This window comes from Lycorma delicatula, chromosome 1 (assembly GCF_047948215.1).
Source record: "Lycorma delicatula isolate Av1 chromosome 1, ASM4794821v1, whole genome shotgun sequence".
NCBI classification, from domain to species: domain Eukaryota; kingdom Metazoa; phylum Arthropoda; class Insecta; order Hemiptera; family Fulgoridae; genus Lycorma; species Lycorma delicatula.
Genome location: NC_134455.1, coordinates 345,611,860 through 345,632,524, shown reverse-complemented (window position 1 = coordinate 345,632,524; position 20,665 = coordinate 345,611,860). Strand labels below are relative to the sequence as shown.

General features: G+C 32.1%; 1 protein-coding gene across 2 annotated transcripts in view; it reads right to left on the bottom strand.

The window, feature by feature from the left end:
• Nucleotides 1-286: 286 nt before the first annotated feature.
• The window catches only part of LOC142334437 (sister chromatid cohesion protein DCC1), a 54,419-nt gene continuing 34,040 nt past the window's right edge, over nt 287-20,665 (bottom strand). For both annotated transcript variants that reach the window (XM_075382424.1, XM_075382425.1), the window contains exons 6-8: nt 5,878-6,009; nt 2,311-2,491; nt 287-399 (exon numbers count right to left, since the gene is read on the bottom strand). In XM_075382424.1, the coding sequence (XP_075238539.1) occupies nt 300-399; nt 2,311-2,491; nt 5,878-6,009 (413 nt within the window). In that variant the 3' untranslated portion in view covers nt 287-299. The remainder of the gene's footprint in view (nt 400-2,310; nt 2,492-5,877; nt 6,010-20,665) is intronic.

Sequence of the window (20,665 nt, the reverse complement as noted above, 5' to 3'; positions counted from 1 at the left end):
AAGGTGGCCATATTATTTATTAAATATGCTTGTCAACCACTTTCTTACCAGAGATCTTTGTTTGTCAAAAGTTAAGTTCTTTCACAACTAGCAAAACACTAATGCAATAACTGGCATTTATGCACTAACCAGCCTTCTAGGAACTCGTCATCGAGTGCAGTTTGCACAACTTCTGCATGATGTGCAGGGGCTCCATCCTGTTGAAAAGTTAGGCCCTCCATATTCCCAATATATGTTAACACTAAGTTCACAACTAAGCACAACTTTATAAAGAAATTCGTTAGTATTTAATTTTTTTTTTATGAACGTCGAATGTAACATTTAATACCATTTACAGATGACTCACTAGCATATTTCATTATTACACTTCTTACAGTAACTTTATCCGGCAATAGTAACCTGAAAAAAATAAAAACAAAGCTGTATAAAAAGAAAATATACCACAATACAGCTCATACAAGGTGCATTCAAATCTAATTTATTATTTATTCAAAAAAATAACAAAACAACTAAATTACATACTGTTATTTTTTAACAGTCTATCTCCTTTTCAAGGCACAGGCACTGTCTTGCGGGTAGCTTCAGTGTTCCTAAAGAAAAAAATTCCTGTGGTTGTTAATGGACCACTCTTTAACAACTTCAATGACTTCTTCCTTGGAACAAAACATTTTACACCCTAGAGCTTCTTTAAGTGTCCAAATACAAGGAAGTCATAGGGTGTTAAGTTCAGACTATAAGGGAGATGTTGCAGAATAATCCACTTTAATTCACAGATTGCAGCCTACATATGAGGGCCCAATGCAGGTGTTCATTACCTGTAGAAACAGACAGAAAGTTGATGTTTTTCAATTTGTAAAAAAATAGCTGCTTTTATTGGACCCTTCAGTAAATGTGAAAAATACTCTGCATTCATAGTGCACTATTCTGTTATAAAATCATGGGAAAAACTTAGCCTATATTATTATAGTGCTTTAATTTATTATGAAATCATAGAACACTTCAAAAGAATGAAGCCATAATTTTTCCTGCTGAAAAAGTGGTTTTTGCCATTTTCTGATTTCAGAGATGAAGAATTTGCTTATTGCACTGATGCTCTTTTGCTTTCTGGGGTAGTTTCATTTTACTTTCTGAGTCTCCTCAGTAGTGTCAAGAGACTGTAAAAATTTGGTGCCATTTCTTCATATCATGCTAACAATGTGTAAGCCTGTTTGTGGACTCCAATGTGCACATATTTTCTGGTAAATTAAGTCGATTTCTGACACAATCAACTGATGCGCTGATATCAAGTCCAGCAGCAATATTCTGCACTGAACCACTTTGAATAAGTACATTAATCTTGTCAGCCATTTTTTTCTGTTGTCAATTTTTTCAGACAGTGAGAGTACAGTTTATTATCTACGGTCATTAAAGGATTTACAAAAAAAAAAATTTCAACCTATGTTTTTTTTTCTCCTATTTTTAGTTTTAGAATCACCTCTTGAAATAACATTATTTCCTGGTGGATCATACCATGCAAGTGAATTATTCTCTTTCAAGCAAATGTAAGAATAATTATTGAATTAGTCTAAATTTTTACTAGATGATATCTTTGCTTTTATTAATGAATTCTTTATAACTGATAATTGATCTAGGTCAATTATCAGGATATCAAAATTCCATCTGAATTGACCTTTGCAAGGCCGAATCTGGAAACTGGAAAATTAAAAAAGGATTATCAGACATGCTTGACTTATCATTCTCTCTCCTCCGATCATACACACATGCAATAAAAAACAAATATATTAGAAAAAGACCAATGAGTAGAAGAAATTTACTAATTAAAATAAATAAAAGAATCTGAATTTAGAAAAAACTATCTTAATAAAATTAAAATTTACTACACTAATAATTTATAAAAAATATCATTTAAAAAACTTATAAAAAAATATTATAATAAAAAATCATGAGCTTTTTCATTTCATGGCCCTAGATCCAAGCCATTACATAATCACATCTATAGTTCATGCTTGACCAATGTGTTTTTCATCAATCTTTCAGAAAGTAATTTTATAATTAGTTTAACACAGGCCTAAATTTACGCATGTTTTCGCTACACAAATTCCAAAAAATAGATCAATAAAAACACATTTCCTATTGAAGCAAAGCTTTAATTGAATAGTGTTTTAGATTTTTTAAATAGTATATTAATTATTTTTTTAGATTGCCTAGTGCAAACATAAGCAGTCCGGATAGTTGGACATCTGGAAAATCGGCGTCCCACTGTGTAAATCAATCACCGATTTAATAAATCAAAATTAAAATATCACTTACTTGATAAATGGTGTTATCTCCTGAATAGTCCAATTCTGTTTTATACTAAATAAATATTCAGCTCTTTCATGAACATTTCTCGGTAAGTCTTGTTCTAAACAAAGTTTTATCTGTTGAACTTTTTTGTTATTTTTGTAAGCTATGGCTAAGCCTTCAAGCTGGTTAAAGTTTGTGTGCATACCTACAACAAATTATATAACATAATAGTCAATAGCTTTAATTACCAGTAGACAATGTTAATTTTAAAAAAAGTCTACCATTCATTTGAGTAAATACAATCACCAATTAGCGACATTGTTCAGTAATTCTGCAATAGCCTAATTCATATCAAGTCTCACAGGAATTGATCCTTTTATTTGTCTCTACTTCTAAGAAGAAGGAAATAGATGAGCTGAAGATTGTACAGATAGGATTCTTATTCCAATTCCTCTCAAGGAATTTGTACAAAAGACCCAGATAAAAACCAACATTCATTTGTTTTTCCAAATTTATTTGACCACATTACCATATCAACTTGCAGCTCTACGAGGTCTGTTCAGAAAATAACCGAACAATTTTAATTACGCGCCAATGGAGATATTTAGTGATGTGCAATTGGCAGCATTATGTTCCACTTAACCTCCACTGAGAGTACATGTTCTTGGATTGTTGTCATCTCGTTTAGTTTTCGTGTTCTTGTTATTTGAGTGCAATGTGTTTGTGTTAGTAGTGATTTTTGTAATGTGCAATTTTCAGGAGCAACAATACAACATAAAATTTAATGTGAAACTGGGGAAAATTTCACAGAAATGTTTCAACTTTTGAAACAAGTTTACGGAGTCCTCCGCAATGTTATGAATGGTTTTCACAATTTAAAAGTAGTCATCAGTAAACTGAAGATGACCCTTGACCAGGAAGGTCATCAACTGCAATTGGTGTCACCACGTTAAGAAAATCAATGATCTGATGCGTGAAAATCGCCGATTGACTGTCAGAGAACTTGCAGAAGAGGTTAGCCTCAACTGGATCATGCCATGACATTTTGACTGAAAACTTGAACATGTATAGAGTTGCAACAAAGTTTGTTCCTTGTTTGATGATCGAACAGCAGAAAGAACATTGAGTGGATATTTGTCAGCAACTTCTTGAACAACCTAATGATGATGAAACATTGACACAAAGGATCATAATGATAGACGAAAACTGGGTTTACAGCTATGACACTGAGATAAAAATTCAATCATCAAAAAATCGCACGTTACAAAAATCATTACTAACATGTTGCACTCAAATAACAGTAACACACAAACTAAATGAGATATCAACAATCCAAGAACATGTAGCTACAGAGGTTAAGCGGAACACAATGCTGCCAACCGCAGGTTACTAAATATCTCCGTTGCCACATAATTAAAATTGTTTGGTTATTTTCTGAATAGACCTCGTATATTGTCATTGAAAATCTTTATATTAGTGCAGCTAAAGGTTTTCAAAGAGAAGGAATAGACCCGTCAGCAGTTACTTTTATACGAATTTGAATACTAGATAGTGGATACCAGTGTTCTTTGGTGGTTGGGTTTCAATTAACCACACATCTCAAAATGGTCGACCTGAGACTGCACAAGACTACACTTCACTTACTCATACACATCATATCCTCTGAAGTAATACTTGACAGTGATTCTGATTCGCGGAAGCTAAACAGGAAAAAAAAAGAAGGAATAAGAATTTGATTTCTTAAGATCAGGATCAATGTCATGAGTAATATTATTAGAATTTATTGTATTCTTGGTTTACAAAAAAGTTAACATTTATATCGCCACAATACTATTATGGGGGGTGTTGGGTAAAGTTAACAAAAAACACACAGCTAGTATTTGCCAAAAGAAATTGGACTTTATTGAAAGTGTAACAAATGAACTTATGTTATAATCATAATCTTAAAACATAACAGGAAATTATGAAATTAACATAACTTAATAATACTTAACATATCAGCTGAATCAACAAAGGAATAATGCTGTTAAATACAAAAATACATGAATAAACCTTTTTTAAAATACACAATGTAACAGAGCCTGAAAATAAGAGAACGTAAAACACCTTAATTTCAAATTAAATACTTAGACATAAACTCAATAGAAAGTGGAACTGGAAAACAGTTGCACTACTAACATATACTGTACTATGAAGATTGGCAATGAACAGATTTCATTAGGTTAGGAAACATTAATTACAATAATTTCAGTATAGAAGGCGTTAAATCACAATATAATCACATTAAAATAAATAATAATATAAATAGAATTTATTCTAATAGTAAGCTTTCTTGAAAATATTAAGTTACAAAGAAGTACAAAAACATAACTTCATATCAGGAGTAATTTTCTTTAGATTAATTTAAGAGAATATGAATTCAGTGCATGAATAGATAAGAATTAATCTCTGCGATTAACAAGTTAAACTAGATTAAATGATAGAGTTGATTGCAATAAACATTTCAAGTAAAGGTAATTTGCTCTGAGTAACTGACGTTTGAATGCGAACTTTTGATGAACAACACAAAATATAATAATAGTTATTAATAATAATATATGAAATATATCGCACATAAGTTTTATAATTCTGAAGTAGTGTTTAAATTAAAAGTAGATTTGATAAGAACGATAGTTTGCATTTAATATACTATAGTATAGTATAGTATTGCATTACAATATACGATAGTTTGCATAAAATGGGCTACACATGAACAAGGATAACACAAACGTTTAATATGAATAATAATGAATAATTTGCACTTGCCTGTATCACACACAAATATTAGCAAGAGATGAACTCGTAAAAGCAAGTACATATGAATACATATGTAATCCTGGGCGTAGTCCGCACTGGTGTATCAGGAATACAGAGGTGTGATGTGGTTTAGTGGTAGAATGATGCGTAGAATCTCAGATGTGTAGTGACGAGTTTTGAGATTCTGCTTGAAAGAGAATATTACCACAAAGTTTGCAGGAGAGTATGGCCATAGGCAACTGCACTGGTGAGATGTTGGATCTACTCTGCCGAAAAGATGGCGTGAAAGAAAAAAGGGGGAAACCAGATCCAGGTAGTGGACAGGAGAGAGTGTGTGTAAAAAACAAGAGATGTGTGCATGTATTAGTAAGGGAACGAATGAATAACGGGTGTATGAAAAGGGTAGTCAAAAATAATTCGATAAGAAGAATGGACGCGGTCACTAAGGATGATGGAGGGAGGGTCGAACACGAGAACAAATAATAAAACAGGTACAAATGACAAACCCAAAAATACTAAACAAAGTGAAATTTAACATTCCTGTAACAAAACAACGGGACCCACCCTAGCTTGGAATTCATTGAAAATAACGGAAACTTTACGCTAAACGGCATAAACATGGGGTGTATGAAGAACTGCGAACTGTATGAATGCTGATGTACAACTGCAAAAATTTGGCCAGGCCAACAAACAAGGTAAGTTACACAACAATTACTTAATTTTTAAAAATAAATATTTAAAATCAAGAATATAAATCATATACAGTTACTTTCATTTACGTATAATTGTAGTTACCTTCTGGAACACTTGATTGCCAAGCTGCCATGAATTCCTCAAAATCATATTCCGCACCAGCACCATCTCGCAATAGTGCTTCTCCCAAAAATCTACATACTTTATCTTCAATAAAAGAAAACAAAGCATCACCTGGAAAACAAAACAGGTTACATAAATAAAGTAACTTTTGACCACTTTAGCATCTGAATTTTTTCACACTTTACTATCATAGATCAAGGATATTATTCCGGTTTTGCATATATTTTACAAAATTATTTTGAAAACTACTTTGTCAAATTTATTTATTATTTTTGAATAATCTATAATATAAATTAATATTTTTCACAATTAACTGAAACCTGTCATACTTAATTACACAAACACTTTTTAAACGAGAAATTAATAAAAATAGATAGTCTTTATTTAGTCTGAATAAAATTATACCATGCCCATCCATCTTTCAAATTTTAAAATGCTGTGTTTAAAGCTGCTGACAATATTTAATTTTTTAACACTAATCTCTCTTTCAAGAAATATAAACTAATTGATTAAGATATAAACATTTTTATGAATGAAGTTTCTTACCAGTAAATTTTTCTGTTTTTTCCAAATGCAAGTGGTAATGAATGTAAGATCTTATTGCAGTCAATAAGAATACACATTATGATATTGAAAACCACTGTTACAAAATTATTGATCTTTGCATTCATTGAAAACACAAGTTCAATCATATGTGGGTCTACCATGTTCCAGGTTCATATAGAAGACACAACTAATGAATGAAATGACTTTTTTGTAAAGGATATATGTAAAATTAAAAAAAAACACACACAATTTATTAACAAATTTAAATTGTTTAGCAAGAAAAAATTATAGAATACTTCAACAAAGCAAATATTTTTAAAAATACATTTATTCATAAGATTGTGAAATAACATACTGTTCACATTATATCCGTTATGGTGCATGCCTATACCTAGGCATGCTAGTTCAAGGATATCATAAATTCTTTGAGCCTCAGTCACTGTTAAATCAATTTGTTATCTTGCGCTGATTGTTTTTAGTTCACGTAACAAATAGTTTTTATACATTTTAGGTAATGTTTAATTAAATTGTGATTATTGCATCTAATATTCTCCATCCTGTTTTCAAAATATTGTAGTGATATGTTTTGTTTTGCAATGCGTTTTTATACAATGAAATTTAAAAAATTTTTAGTTAAGTTCCATATTAACTTTGTAATTACTATATCTTTAATTTTTAAATATGTTTGTGAAATATGTAGTGTGAATGTTGTGGATCATTTCTTTCCAGTATTTAACAATGCAATCTACTAAAATTATATAGCAAATCAGGACAATACATTAACTAAGCTGCAAAAACATTACAGAATAAAGTTTATAAACTGCTCAAAAATGAAATGATTATAAATATATACCAGGGTTGTTTGCTAAAGTTCTTGGCCTTACTCAGAGATGATGCAAGTACGAACAAAATTTGTTCATTTTAATAATTATGATCCTTTAAATGCTGTTCTTCAAAGTTTCTGTTTGCTTGTTTATGACATCAAGAAGCAAACATGTTTTGACATTTTCTAAAATTAATGAAATTGAAGTTAAAGTACGTTTGAAGTAAGTAAGTTAAAATTACCTTGATTTAAAAGATTTAACTCTAAGAGACAAACAAAAATAGTTAGATACCACTTTAAAGGCTTCTTCCCTCTCATTTTCAACAGTAAAAAGTAGATTGCTGAATTTAAACATGGTCATACATCCACTAAAGATGATGAACCCTTGGGTTGTCCAAAATTTGCTACAACCTACAAAATCGTCACAAAAATCCACAGTGCTGTATTAAATGATCACAAACATAGACCTTGTATATTACATTCTATACAATGGGCTCCCACTTGATGGGTGCTACATTTAAGTCAACCAAGAATGCATTCTACTGAATTCTAAAGGGTGTTTAGACATATTTAAATGCATTTACACTGAATTTCTTTGAAACTTTATAAAAGTAGATGAAACATAGATTCTCAATTATATGTCTACGATTAAACAGCGGACAGGAGCAGCTTAAAGTGGTGGGCCAAATAAAAATAAAAATTTTTAATACGTATAAATATCTCTTCAAACTCTATATATGCAAATTCCATGATAATTTTGTTACTTACCATAAATCCTAAGTATTTAATAAAATTCTCTAGAGATATGACTGAGCAATTGCATTGTAATTGAAAACAAGCACGATCGACATTATAGTTATTAATGCAGTTAATAATTTGGAAGCAGGTGATAAGTAAAAATCAGATATTTGGTTTTTAAAGAATTAAGAGCGAATTTATTGATGTAATACCAAAAATTTAAATTATCTCACTCAGTCTGCAACCTATCAAGATATTTAGATGAATGTGCTAGAGCACTGTATCTACAAAAGATACAGCTTCATCAAAAAAGTTATGTGAAAACAAGTCATTAATAAAAATTAGAAATAGTATAGGTCCAAGTACTGTGTCCCGAGAGGCTCCAGAATTTACCTGAAGGATTTTGCTCAAACAATCGCCACAACTATGCATCGACTATTGCCCTTCAGATAAGACGCAACTCATTTTAAAGCTACACCTCTAATCCCAGTACTAATGCTTTATGAATATCAAAAAATAAGCCAAAAACCTTTTGCTTATCTGCCAAATTAAGTCCAAAATAAACAGCTGTTATAAATAAAAACTCAATTTTATAAAATTAATCTTTCTCGCAACTTTGAAAATCTGAAAGTATTGAAATGGAGAGATAGTTGCTAACAACATCTAAAGAGCCTGATTTATGTACTGGAACAATTTTTTGCCAATTTCAGGGCAGAAGGAAATTTACCCATAGCAAGACTGTTATTAAATATAGCGGATAACATAGGGATCATTGGAAAAGAAATTTCTTTAACCAGAGCAGAAGAGATAGCAATACCTGATGATTTACCTGCTTTTACAGATATCATACTTATATATACCAAACTCATAATAACTAATAGGATCTGAAGAAAACAGATTTTAGTGAACTGGGAGAATTAAACTGATTATGAAAATGCTATATCATTCTACTATTCACAGTACCAGCACTACTGAAAACTTCATTAAATACTCTAACAAAATATTCAATAAAAATATTAGACATTAGACCTTCATCAGAAACAATCATTTATACAATCATTAAAATTATTTTTAATAGTAGACATACCAGTTTACTGGTTTCTAATTCTCCACTGATTCTCTTGGCAGGTAATTCCCTATATTTTTAAAATATTTTTTAGTTGCCTTAATCCACACATAAACTTAATGCATTAGTCTTAATTTTGTAGCTGTGAGGATTTTTTTGCTATTTCCTACACAATCCATCTCTTTGAAAAATGGTGTGCACAGCCATCTGTTATCCATAGTTTAAGCTATTTGAATTTTTTTTAAATAAATAACAAATTTTGATTGATTAATATAACGTAAAAAAACATCTAAAAGATTATTAAATTAAAAATCAAATCGTTATTATTAAGAATTTCACTCCAGTCATGATCATATAAATATAACCTTAATTCATCATAATCCAAAACCTCTTTAAAATGCTTTACATTATTTTGAGGTCTGTCCTTTGAGAGTAGAAATAGCTACCTACGGCAATAGCCTTATGACCAAAATGTGTCAAAATGACAGCACTAAAAAAAATTGTATACATAACATTTTATAAAAAATTATCAACATTAACTAAGGAACTGTATACTCAATCAAACAATTTTTCACCATTAATATCTATGTTAATATCTCCTATTAAAATAGTATTGCAAATTGGAATTGTAGGAAGAACATCTTCAAGGCCTTTCAAAATGAAAGTCTTATTTTGCTTATTCCAACTATAAATTATATTCCAATTGAATGCAATATTACTATTTCAATGGATACATCAAGAGTTTATGTTCACAGAGTAATAAAATAATATAAAGCTAACCAGAAACTTTTACCACAAAAAAAAGCTTCACAGAGAATATAAATCCTACAATTGATAAAAATACAATTAGGGATTAGGAGAAAAGAACAAATTTTTTTTTATTAACAATGAAATTCCAACAATTGATAGCATACTGAAACTGTTATGAAGACAAAAATTTACCAAAATTCAAATGGACAACTTTTTAAAAAACTATTAATATGTTTAAATATTAACTGTGCTGTAGGTATAGATTATTAACAGAAAAAAAGAGAATATTTTTTCTGAGAAGACAACATTTAGAACAAATAATCAATCGTGAATCTATGCTGGATACACCTAAAATGTAAAAAGATAAAGCCATTCGATCTTCAATACAACCACTTCTGAGGGGTTTCATCCTTAAAAAAATGCTTTTGTCAAAGGAATCATTAACTTCACCTATTTTAAAAATAGGTGAAAAAACTAATATTGTCGTAATAAACCTTTCTAAAATACTGAATGGATATGTCACCTTCCAAAAGCACACAAGTATTGCCAGATTTGATTAACATTACCAGACTTATGTGAGCCAGTACACAGAGAATACAAAGAAACTACAATATAAAAAAATTATGTTTAAATATTTTCATGAAAAAAATTTGAGAAGTAGTATTGGTTTTATAGAATTTTTAAAAATATCTTGACAAATAAAACTGAAAATCCAAGTTCTGGTCATCAACATAATTATTATTGACAACTAAGCAATAAATTTTAAATAGAATCCTTAGAAGTAGGTAGCACTTCTTACAATTTCACACAAATACTACAACATTTAATTGTTTACTCTGTCTCAAATTAATTTTTCCCTTTTATACTATCACTTACATCTACGTGATTAGTAAAATACCTTAATCTTCATCCAAATTCATACCTTCCTATAACTCTGAATTTTTTCACCAAACACAAATTGTCAAAATACTATTTTTTCACAACTAAAAAAAACATTACCAATAAAAAATAATAATAAAAAAAAACATTCAATTATCTCATGAAATATTCCATCCACTGCTCAAAGCAGGTATAAGAGCAATGTCAGTCAGCCTGTCATAAATGTAATGCACAAAAGCAATAATCAAATGAAATTAGATAGAAATATTAATGAAAAGAAATAGTCAAATGAAACAAAGAATGGTGGTAGTCTTCACTTGATCCACAATCTCAATGGATCATTAATCCATTATCTATGATGAAAAGAATACCTACCCTTAATTTTGGAAGTGGAAAATTACAGTGCCAAAACTGATGATTAATGAGGACGTATAGGTTCAAATTTCAACTTAAAAAAAACCTTGGCAATTGTACTTCACACTTGTGTTGTTAAGCATTATTGTATTACACAATTATCGGCTTTATGAATTATCACATATGCACACATCTCCTAACATGTTTTAAAAACTCTACGTATCGCACAGAATTTGCAGTAAACCCAGTTTCTACGTAGTCAGTTGTGTACACACTTATGGAATGCCAGAATACCACTGAGACAACTTTTTTCCAGAAGGTGGAGTTTTGAATTTTTTATTGTGGGAAACCATTTGCCGATATTTCACGTTCTGTTTTTTTTCTTCTGGATCATAATGATGCATCCAAATTTCATCTCCCATAATAATACTGAAGAGGAAACTATATTTCAGAAGCTGCTCACAACATTCCTTTTATTGCTGTTTGTCCTTTTGGTGGGTTTATGTGGCACCCTCCATGAACAGATTTTATAGGAATCCAGCTGTTCAGTGATGCATCCTATTCATTCTACGTGAGAGAATGCCTATCTGATTTGTCTATTTGGGTGGCGATACGTTCTTGTGTAATGCAATGGTGTTTTTGAATCAATTAATCCACCTTGTTTTGGTGCTTCTCATCAGTCATAGAAACGTTTTGACTACTGTGGGTTCATCTTAAATATTCGCTTTATCAGCTTCTGATGCAAAAAATTTTATTACCCACCTAGTCAGAGTACTTCAATCAATACTTTTATCACCATAAACAGCTTCTAGGTCAGTAGCAATCACTTCTTCAAGTGCTAAAAATTCAATTATTGCACATTTTAAACATGTTAATGTAGCAGGCGTATTCGATATAACAATGGTGACCAACAGAAAATGAGAATCAACGAGTTTTGGAATGTTTTAGAAAAATGCATCAATAAATTTTGGAATGTTGAAACTAAGATGGCAGCACTTGTCACTTTGTGCAAATTTTGTCCTTATCTTACAGTACCATTCCATTTCAGCTGCTCCTCGTACTTAATCTTCAAATAATCAAACTTCATTAATTGTAATACATCCAATTAAAATAAACAATCGAAAAAGTAAAATGTTTTTCACCATATGTTTTGAACACCTTCAAATTTGCCATTTTGTACATGCATAGTTGTCTCTGTTTATTAATTAAAAGATACAGATGCCATTACATTGAAATTTTGCTAATGGCTGTAACCATTAAATATGTTTACATAAACAGCTCACCGACTAAGATGCAAGTCTCTAAGTCATATATTGAACAGTAGAAATATCTGGCAAAATAAATGCCAACAGATTTACTACGTGTCTCTCAAAGTAAAGCAGTTAGGAAGTGGGTTCATAAATTAAGGGAACATACATGACAAAGATTGAAGTGAAAAACTGTCTTTGGTGCAAAGGATGAATGAAAAGGTTAATACAGATAAGTATTTAAAAAATTGTACACTTTCTTAAGTTTTCTGAAATTTTGTGAACTGTAACTCAAATTGTTCACAATTCTTGAACAGTTTTCTTGCTATGTGAAGAAACATTATAAAAAACTGTACCCAGGTTACAAAATGAGTAGCAACATGGACAGCTAGATGATTTCTATGACAATGCCAAAGCTTGTCACATTTCTACAACAGCTTCAATAACTTTTATAGACTCCAATATGAAAAATAAAAATGGCTTCATAATTTGGATATGAGATTAAAATTTCCATCAAAAAATAGAATTTTGTATTTTTTTTTAACAACCTCTTTGTGGATGTGAAATTAAAATAAAAATACGATAAAAATTGCACCAATGACTAAAATAACAGATTATGACCAACACTTTCCATGTACCATTAAATAGACCTCAAGTGCTACATGCTCTAGAGAACCAATACTGTTCAATTGCAAAGTTTACCGTAGAACTTTGCCGAAGCTTCAGTTATGTCAAACAAAGATTAATAAAAAAAATTGCTCCTGATGTATACAAATAAAAATGCATTAAAAGTTTACACAAAGAATCGTCAAAAAAATTCTTTTCATTTATGTAAATATCTGTTTTATAGACATTAGAAAATAAATCTAAAATAAATTTGGTGATAAAGCCAGAAAGTTTGTATGCATCTGAATAAACACTACTTACAGCTGGATAATAAGAAAATATATTATTTAAAAGTTACAAAAAATCGAAGAAAAATTGTATGGCCAAAAATCAAAGGATTCAGTTATTAAAATCTAATACTGAAATTTACAAAATGAATTTAAAAAAAAAATTTTTACAAAGTATTAAAAGGTTATGATTTTACACGCACTTTTCAAAATGAATAATAGATGAATTAGACATTTAAATTTTACAGCAGCAAAAAATTTTACACCAAACTGGTTCATGGAAATACAAAAAATACCCAAGGATCAATCCATTTGAAGTGTCCCAAAAAAACATAAGCTGGTTTGCTAGACCAATTTTTAAAAAAATTTAAACTTGTGGGTTTCCTATATGTTTCAAGACCTTAAAACTACTTTTTTTTATTCAAGCAGTTTACCTGTGGTAGCCATTTTTGTTAGGGTGTGCACACCTATTTTTGTGATTGTAAGGGTTTATGAAAAAAATCATTACTAAAAACCTATTGGTCCTGGAAGGATGACACAAAAAGCAATTTAATCATATTTTTTCAAGGTAAAAGATTGGTCCAGTGGTTTATTTATCTATCTCTCTTCTTTCTATGAGAAAATTACCAATAAAGTTGAACAAGAAAAACAGTGAAATTTCACTTTAGGTAATTTTTTTCCAGAGACAAGGATGGCATACACAATTAGAATTTTTTTTTATATGTAGGTATATGTTAGTAGTTTTACCAAAAATAATATTAATGGTGATATACTTACTCCTAAACATTTACAAATTTTTGAAAAGTAATCTTTTTTAAAATAAAATTCAAATTTTGGCTTTAAATAACTTTGTTAGGACTGGTGATAAAAATCTCAAATTTGCATAACTTAGTGTTTTTGTAGATGTTTATGGCAAATAAAAAAGTTATAAACCTCTCAAAAATCATGAAAAACCAGTTAAAAGTGATACCATTTTGACTCTCTAAATAAGTGCTCTAAGGGGACTTCTTGTCTTCTTTGCATTTTATATTTAGCCTATGTTATTGAAGTTGACGTTTTAAATATTTTTAAAATGTTTTTTTTTTTTTAATTATTAATGATAGGTCGTAATTTAATGATAAATTAACAAATACCAGTAACCTAATACAATTTTGATTCAAAAATGTCTGTAAACTTACTCAAACTGAGATTTCAATGAGTAGCCTACATGTTTTTTCAAGAATTCATTTTTATTTTTATATTGGATTATTTTTGTAAACACTATCGAAGAAAAAATAAACTGTAGCAATGAAAGTTTATTACTTAGTGTGATTACCAACAGCTGTGATATCTCTTCTGATAATTCTCTTGAAATTGTGCAAGAACAACTTGACACTATAGTTAGTTCAAGTAATGTCAACTTTCTCAGGATTTTGCAGATTGGTATCCACACTTTGTCTTGTTGAGACTTTTGAAATGATGTACGTGGTTCAGTTGGGTGGAAATAATGAACCTGCACATTTTCATTTTCGAGGCTAATATCTACCACTTCCCATGTACACCATTACTTATCGTCCACTGATTGGCTTATCCACCACTGATAGTCATACACACAAGCAATAGTCTTTTTCCTTAAATGAAAGTGGTAAAATACTTGACATAGGATGGTCTTCATAGTCCTTGGAGTCTGAAGTAAAGTAACATCTTACAATGCCTTCTCACACAGGAACATACTTGTGGTAGCTTCTGGTGCCAACAACTCTTTCACAGCAGTCAAAACAGCTTTTTAGAGTTTCTGAAATCTTAGCTATCTCATCTAATTTAATCAAAAAATACTTGATGTTTTTCAGCTAATGATTACAAAATAAATGCATTTCATCAATGTTTGCATTTGACTGTTTAATGGCCTTTGCCACCTCTCGTTTTGTTGTTCCTCCCACACAATCACAGACATTTTTCCCATAATAAGATCAAAAGAAGTGCCATTTGATTTCAAGGTCATAATCTTTTTTGTGACTGCACAAATTAGCAAAATTCTTTTTACTTTTATACTGACTTGAAGCACAATCAGTTAAATAGATGAGTTTTTTAATGTTCTAATGTACTTCCTTGATATGGTTTGTTAAAAGTTTTTGAAAGCAATAAAATGTTGCTGTATCGTGCTCCAAATGATCACTTAAAGTACAGACACTTTTGTGTTGTAATACATCATTTTCCTTGAAATAGAAGACAAAAGGGTGAACTGTGGCCTGGATGGATATTGAACCAATGGAAGCTTTGTATCTCATCTTGAACAATAAATGAAAAGTTTTCTGCAAAGTCTGCCAATACCAAACATTCTTCTTCATCTAATTCTGATTTTTTCTTCTTGAATAACTGACCTTGAGATTTTGACAAGAAATGGTGAGTTTTCAGCTTTTCTCATTTTTCTACTGATTCAAAAAACTCATCTTTGTTCTGAAGAACAGTAATCATCTCTCCCCTATCAGCTGTTATCCACTGTTTGTACATTATTGTGTCTGGTAACACATCATACTCTTTGGAAAAATTGAGCATATCAAACACTGCCTGCTTATTTGGATATTTGGTGCACACATACATCACACACCTGTAGTTATCCTTGTCATAAACAAAGATGTCTACTAAGTCCTTATAATCAACATTATGTTTGGGACCATCAATCATGAGTTTGATGTTCTGGTGCTGGGGGCAGACACAAACTGTGTGAGTTCCGGATGCACCAGCCAAGATACACCATTTTGGACAGAGTTTGCAGAACTTTGATCTTCCAATTTTTTCCTCAGAATTTTCACTTATAAAGGAGACATTTAAGTTTATCAGAACAAAGCGCTTTTTATTATTTTTTATTTTAGTTTAAAAATAAGATCATCATATTCATGTGAAGAAGAGTGAGCTGGATTTTCATTTTCAGAAACTTTTGAGTTAAAACACAATTCAAGATACTTTTTTAATTTTTCAGATACCTTATTTATTTTAAATTTTAATGCTGATGGCCTTTGATCCATGCTTATTTTTTTCAATTTTGTGGAGGTTTTTTTTTTTTTTTTTTTTTTAGGGCGAAAAACGCTTGCGCGTTATCATCGCCCGGAATCTTTTTTTTTATATAAAAAATAAAAGGATTTGAAACTATTCTAAAAGATGAATAAAACTTACGACTAATAACACAGGTAAAAACTAATATAAAATCAAGAGTAAATAGAATTTTACAAAGTCCAAGATGGGTGTAAAGGGCCCATTCTTGGATAACTAAAAACCATAAAGGGTCTAATATAAAACTTAAAACTAGGTTAAAAACTAAAATAACAAAATTAAGTAAAACTTAAAACTAACACTAATTATATAATTAAAACTAGGTTAAAAATAAAAATTAAAAAGGAGAAATAAAGCATAAAACTAACATTACTAAAATCTTACAACTAATATCACAGAGAGTCTTTAAAATATAAAAAAAAAATAACTATATAAAATTTAACAAATTCCGATAAGGAGTGTAAAAGGCTCCTAATCGGATAAAAAAAAAAAAAAAATCAAAAACTTAGAAAAAAAGAAACTTATTAAAAAATATACGCAACAATATTAAATTTTTTGCATTAACCCAGCACTTCGAAGAAATAAAAACAACCGGGTTAAAATTTCATTATAATTGCACAAGACACCACGGATGTTTCTGGGTAGATTAAATTTACGACGCAATGCCGCATAACATATGCAATCCACGAGTATATGGTGGACAGTCATGGGGCAGTTGCATCGTGCGCATAGGGGTGCTTGTCCTCTTATCATCAGGTAATCGTATGTGATCCTCGTGTGTCCTATCCGCAATCGACAAAGGACTACTTCCTCACGCCGAGTTTTGCTGTATGAGGTGTCCCATGGTAACACAGAATCTTTAATCTGTCGGAGTTTATTATCAACTGTAGCCGTCCAGTCACCTTGCCACCATGCTCTCAGTGATTGTTTTACACAATTAATAAAATCAGAGGTAGCAATTCGGTTGGTGAAAGGAGGCTGCTTCTTTGGCAGCAGAATCTGCATGTTCATTACCTGGAATCCCTACGTGGCTAGGAACCCAGCAAAAACTTAATTCTGTGTTGCGATTATTCAACTCAGCGATTGCGTTATAAATTTCAATGACGATAGGATGTTTAGAATAAAAATTTTTTAAGGCATGGAGAGCACTACACGAGTCACTGCAAATAAGAATTTTTCTATATTTAGGGTTAATGATGTTTAGAGCCTTATTTATAGCGTATAGTTCAGCGGTAAACACACTCGTAATACCGGGGAGACCAAACATATAAGTTCTCTCATTGACAACAAAAGCACACCCAACTGTATCGTTTTGTTTAGATCCATCAGTGTATACAACCGCGTCTGGTTTCATCTTGGAGAGAACACACTGAAACATATGCTGAAAGACAATAGATGGTGTTGATTGTTTATTGTATGTAGTCAGGTAAAAATTAAAATTTATGAGGTTTATTCTCCATGGAGGATATGAGCACGGGTACATAGGAAAGAATGGCGGTGTGTCAACATTTATATGCTGCAGCAGACGCCAGGTACGGACACCTACAGGTGCAGTACGACGTGGATGATCCTCATACTTTCCTAGATTAGGATTTCTAAAGACTGACTCAAGAACCGGCTGATTTGGCTGTCCTCTGAGACGAGCAAAATAAGATAATAAGAGCTGGTCTCGTCTATCCCAAAGTGATGGTTCACCACAGTCTACAAGTAAGCTTGCGACAGGACTTGATCTAAACGCGCCTGTGGCAAGCCGAAGGAAAGCATGATGTACACTATCCAGCATTTTAAGCACGGTTTGACGAGCTGAAGAGTAGGCCACACAACCATAATCTAAACGGGAGCGAACAAAGGAATAGTAAAAACGTATCATACATGATCTATCGGCTCCCCAGTTGGTATTAGTAAGGACTCGCATCATATCTAGAATTTTGGAACATTTTGTTTTCACTTCTTTTAAATGTGTGACCCAAGTAAGACGGCTATCAAAAAATAAACCTAAAAAACTTGACGTAAGTAGAGATAGTAATAGTCTCACCGTTCAGAAAAATTTGCGGAATAGAAGGGTTTCGTAGCCGAGAAAAAACTACACATTTTGTTTTTTCGGATGAAAATGTGAAACCAGTAATCCTGGACGACCAAGCTTCAAGGTGAGATATAGTGTTCTGCAGTAGTCTCTATGCTGTAGGTGCCGAACGGCTTGCAATGTAGATAGCAAAGTCGTCAGCAAATAGAGAGCCTGAACACATTTGGTAATATCGTTTATGGCTACAGAAAATAAGGTGGCACTTAATACACTACCTTGGGGCACTCCATTCTCCAAGATGACACTATCTGAGAGCGAATCATCCACACGAACACGAGCCGTTCGGTGATTTAAGAATCCCCGGATAAAAGCAAGCATATTGCCCTTGATTCCCCATTTTTTGAGAGTGTTAAGAATACCACGTCGCCAGGCTGTGTCATACGCCTTTTTTATATCGAAGAAGATAGCGACGAGGTGCTGCCGATTTAGGAAAGCGTTTTGTGTGGCTGTTTCCAGTGACACTAAATGGTCAATAGAAGATCGTCCTTGTTGAAAACCACACTGTTCTGGAGATAGAAAGCCATGTTTCTCCAAGTACCATGTAAGTCTGCGGTTTACCATTCTCTCCATTATTTTACATAAAACGCTTGTTAATGAAATAGGGCGATAGCTTGAGGGGATCGTCTGGTCTTTACCAGGTTTTAGTACTGGTATAATAAATGCTTCTGACCAGCCGGGTGGGAAGACTTGTTCGGAGAATAAACCGTTGAAAATATTCAAAAGTTGTTGTAGTGCCGAATTAGGAAGGTGTGAAAGCATGGAAAGGCGAATGTTGTCCGGTCCAGGGGAAGTGTCCTGTGAATTTTTAAGTGCATGTAACAATTCTTTAAATACGAATGGAGTGTTTAATTCACCAACCGAATCACCAATTTTTAACGATAATACTTCTATTTGTATCTTGTACCGTTGAAAATCGTTATTATATGATGAGGTGAGAGACACCGAGCGGAAAGATTTTGCTAGACTATTTGCCACTTCCGAGGATGATGAAAGGAGTTCTCCTTCATCAATAAGACCAAGAATAGATTGTTTCGGTGATCCGAAGATTGCACGAATTTTCTTCCATACGGCAGACGTGGAAGTAGTGCGTGAGATAGTGCTCACGTATTTCGTCCATGAGTTCCTCTTAGCGTCCAAGAATACTCGGCGGCACACCGCTCTAGCCCTGCGGTATAAATTTAGATGTTCTGTTGTAGGCCTACGATTAAATTTACGTAGTGCCTGCCGTCGATTCCTAATAGCATTTTTACAATCATCGTTCCACCGTGGAACGAAAGGACGTCTAGGATTACCCGATGTTTGTGGGATATATCTGTTAGCATTCTCAAGTATCATGGACGTAAAAGAAGAATACTGGTCGAGGATGTTCGCTCCATCGTCATACTGAGATTGGAATGCTTTATGGTATCCGTTCCAATCTGCCTTTTCAACAATCCATCTCCGTGGCCTTCTTTTAATCTCACAGTCTACACCGAAACTAATAATAATTGGTCTATGATTACTGCCGTGAAAGTCATCACAAACCGACCAATTAAAATGAGGGAGCACATTCGGTAAGCATATGGAAAGATCAAGGTTAGATACAGTACCAGTTGATAAGGACATGAATGTGTGTGATCCATTATTCAGTAGGCAAAGATCAAAATCTTGTCTCAATCTGTTTATCATATTTCCTCGAGTGGAGCAGAAGGTTGAGCCCCAGGAAATATGATGGGCATTGAAGTCTCCTACTATTAACGATGGAGATGGTATTTGTGTGAGGAAATTTGAGACATCTAAAGCACTGAACTCAGTGTTCGGTGAGAGATACAGATTGCAGATATGCAATTTGAAGGGAATAGAGACCTTTACTGTTATAGCAGGAATGACAGTGGTTAGTTGAATTCTTGTAGCTGACACCCCATTCTTCATGAAAATCGCTACTCCACCACTCTCCCTACTGTCTACTAGGCAGTCGTATCTCTCGCAGAAGTATCCTCTAAGTGTAATTCGGTCATGTTGTAGAAGGTGAGTTTCTTGGAAACACATGATTAGTGGATCATGTGTGTGCGCTAGTACTCTAATGTCTTCAATGCGGGACCGAATACCTCTAACATTCCACTGAATAATGTTCATAAGTGTAAAAATAAATAAAAAAATAAATTTCGGAAATTATATAAAAATTAGTTGTACGTGATTCGGTTTTTCTTTTTTGTATTTTTTATTTTAAAGAACTCCGATGCCCTAGGGTCGGGTGGTTCTTCAACCATATCCTCCAGTATATGAGGTGATGGTGGAGGAGATTTATTTGAATGGGATGCTGTAGTTGACATCCCAGAAGAGATAGTTATGTGGGTTCCCTTTATGGGGAGCTTATTA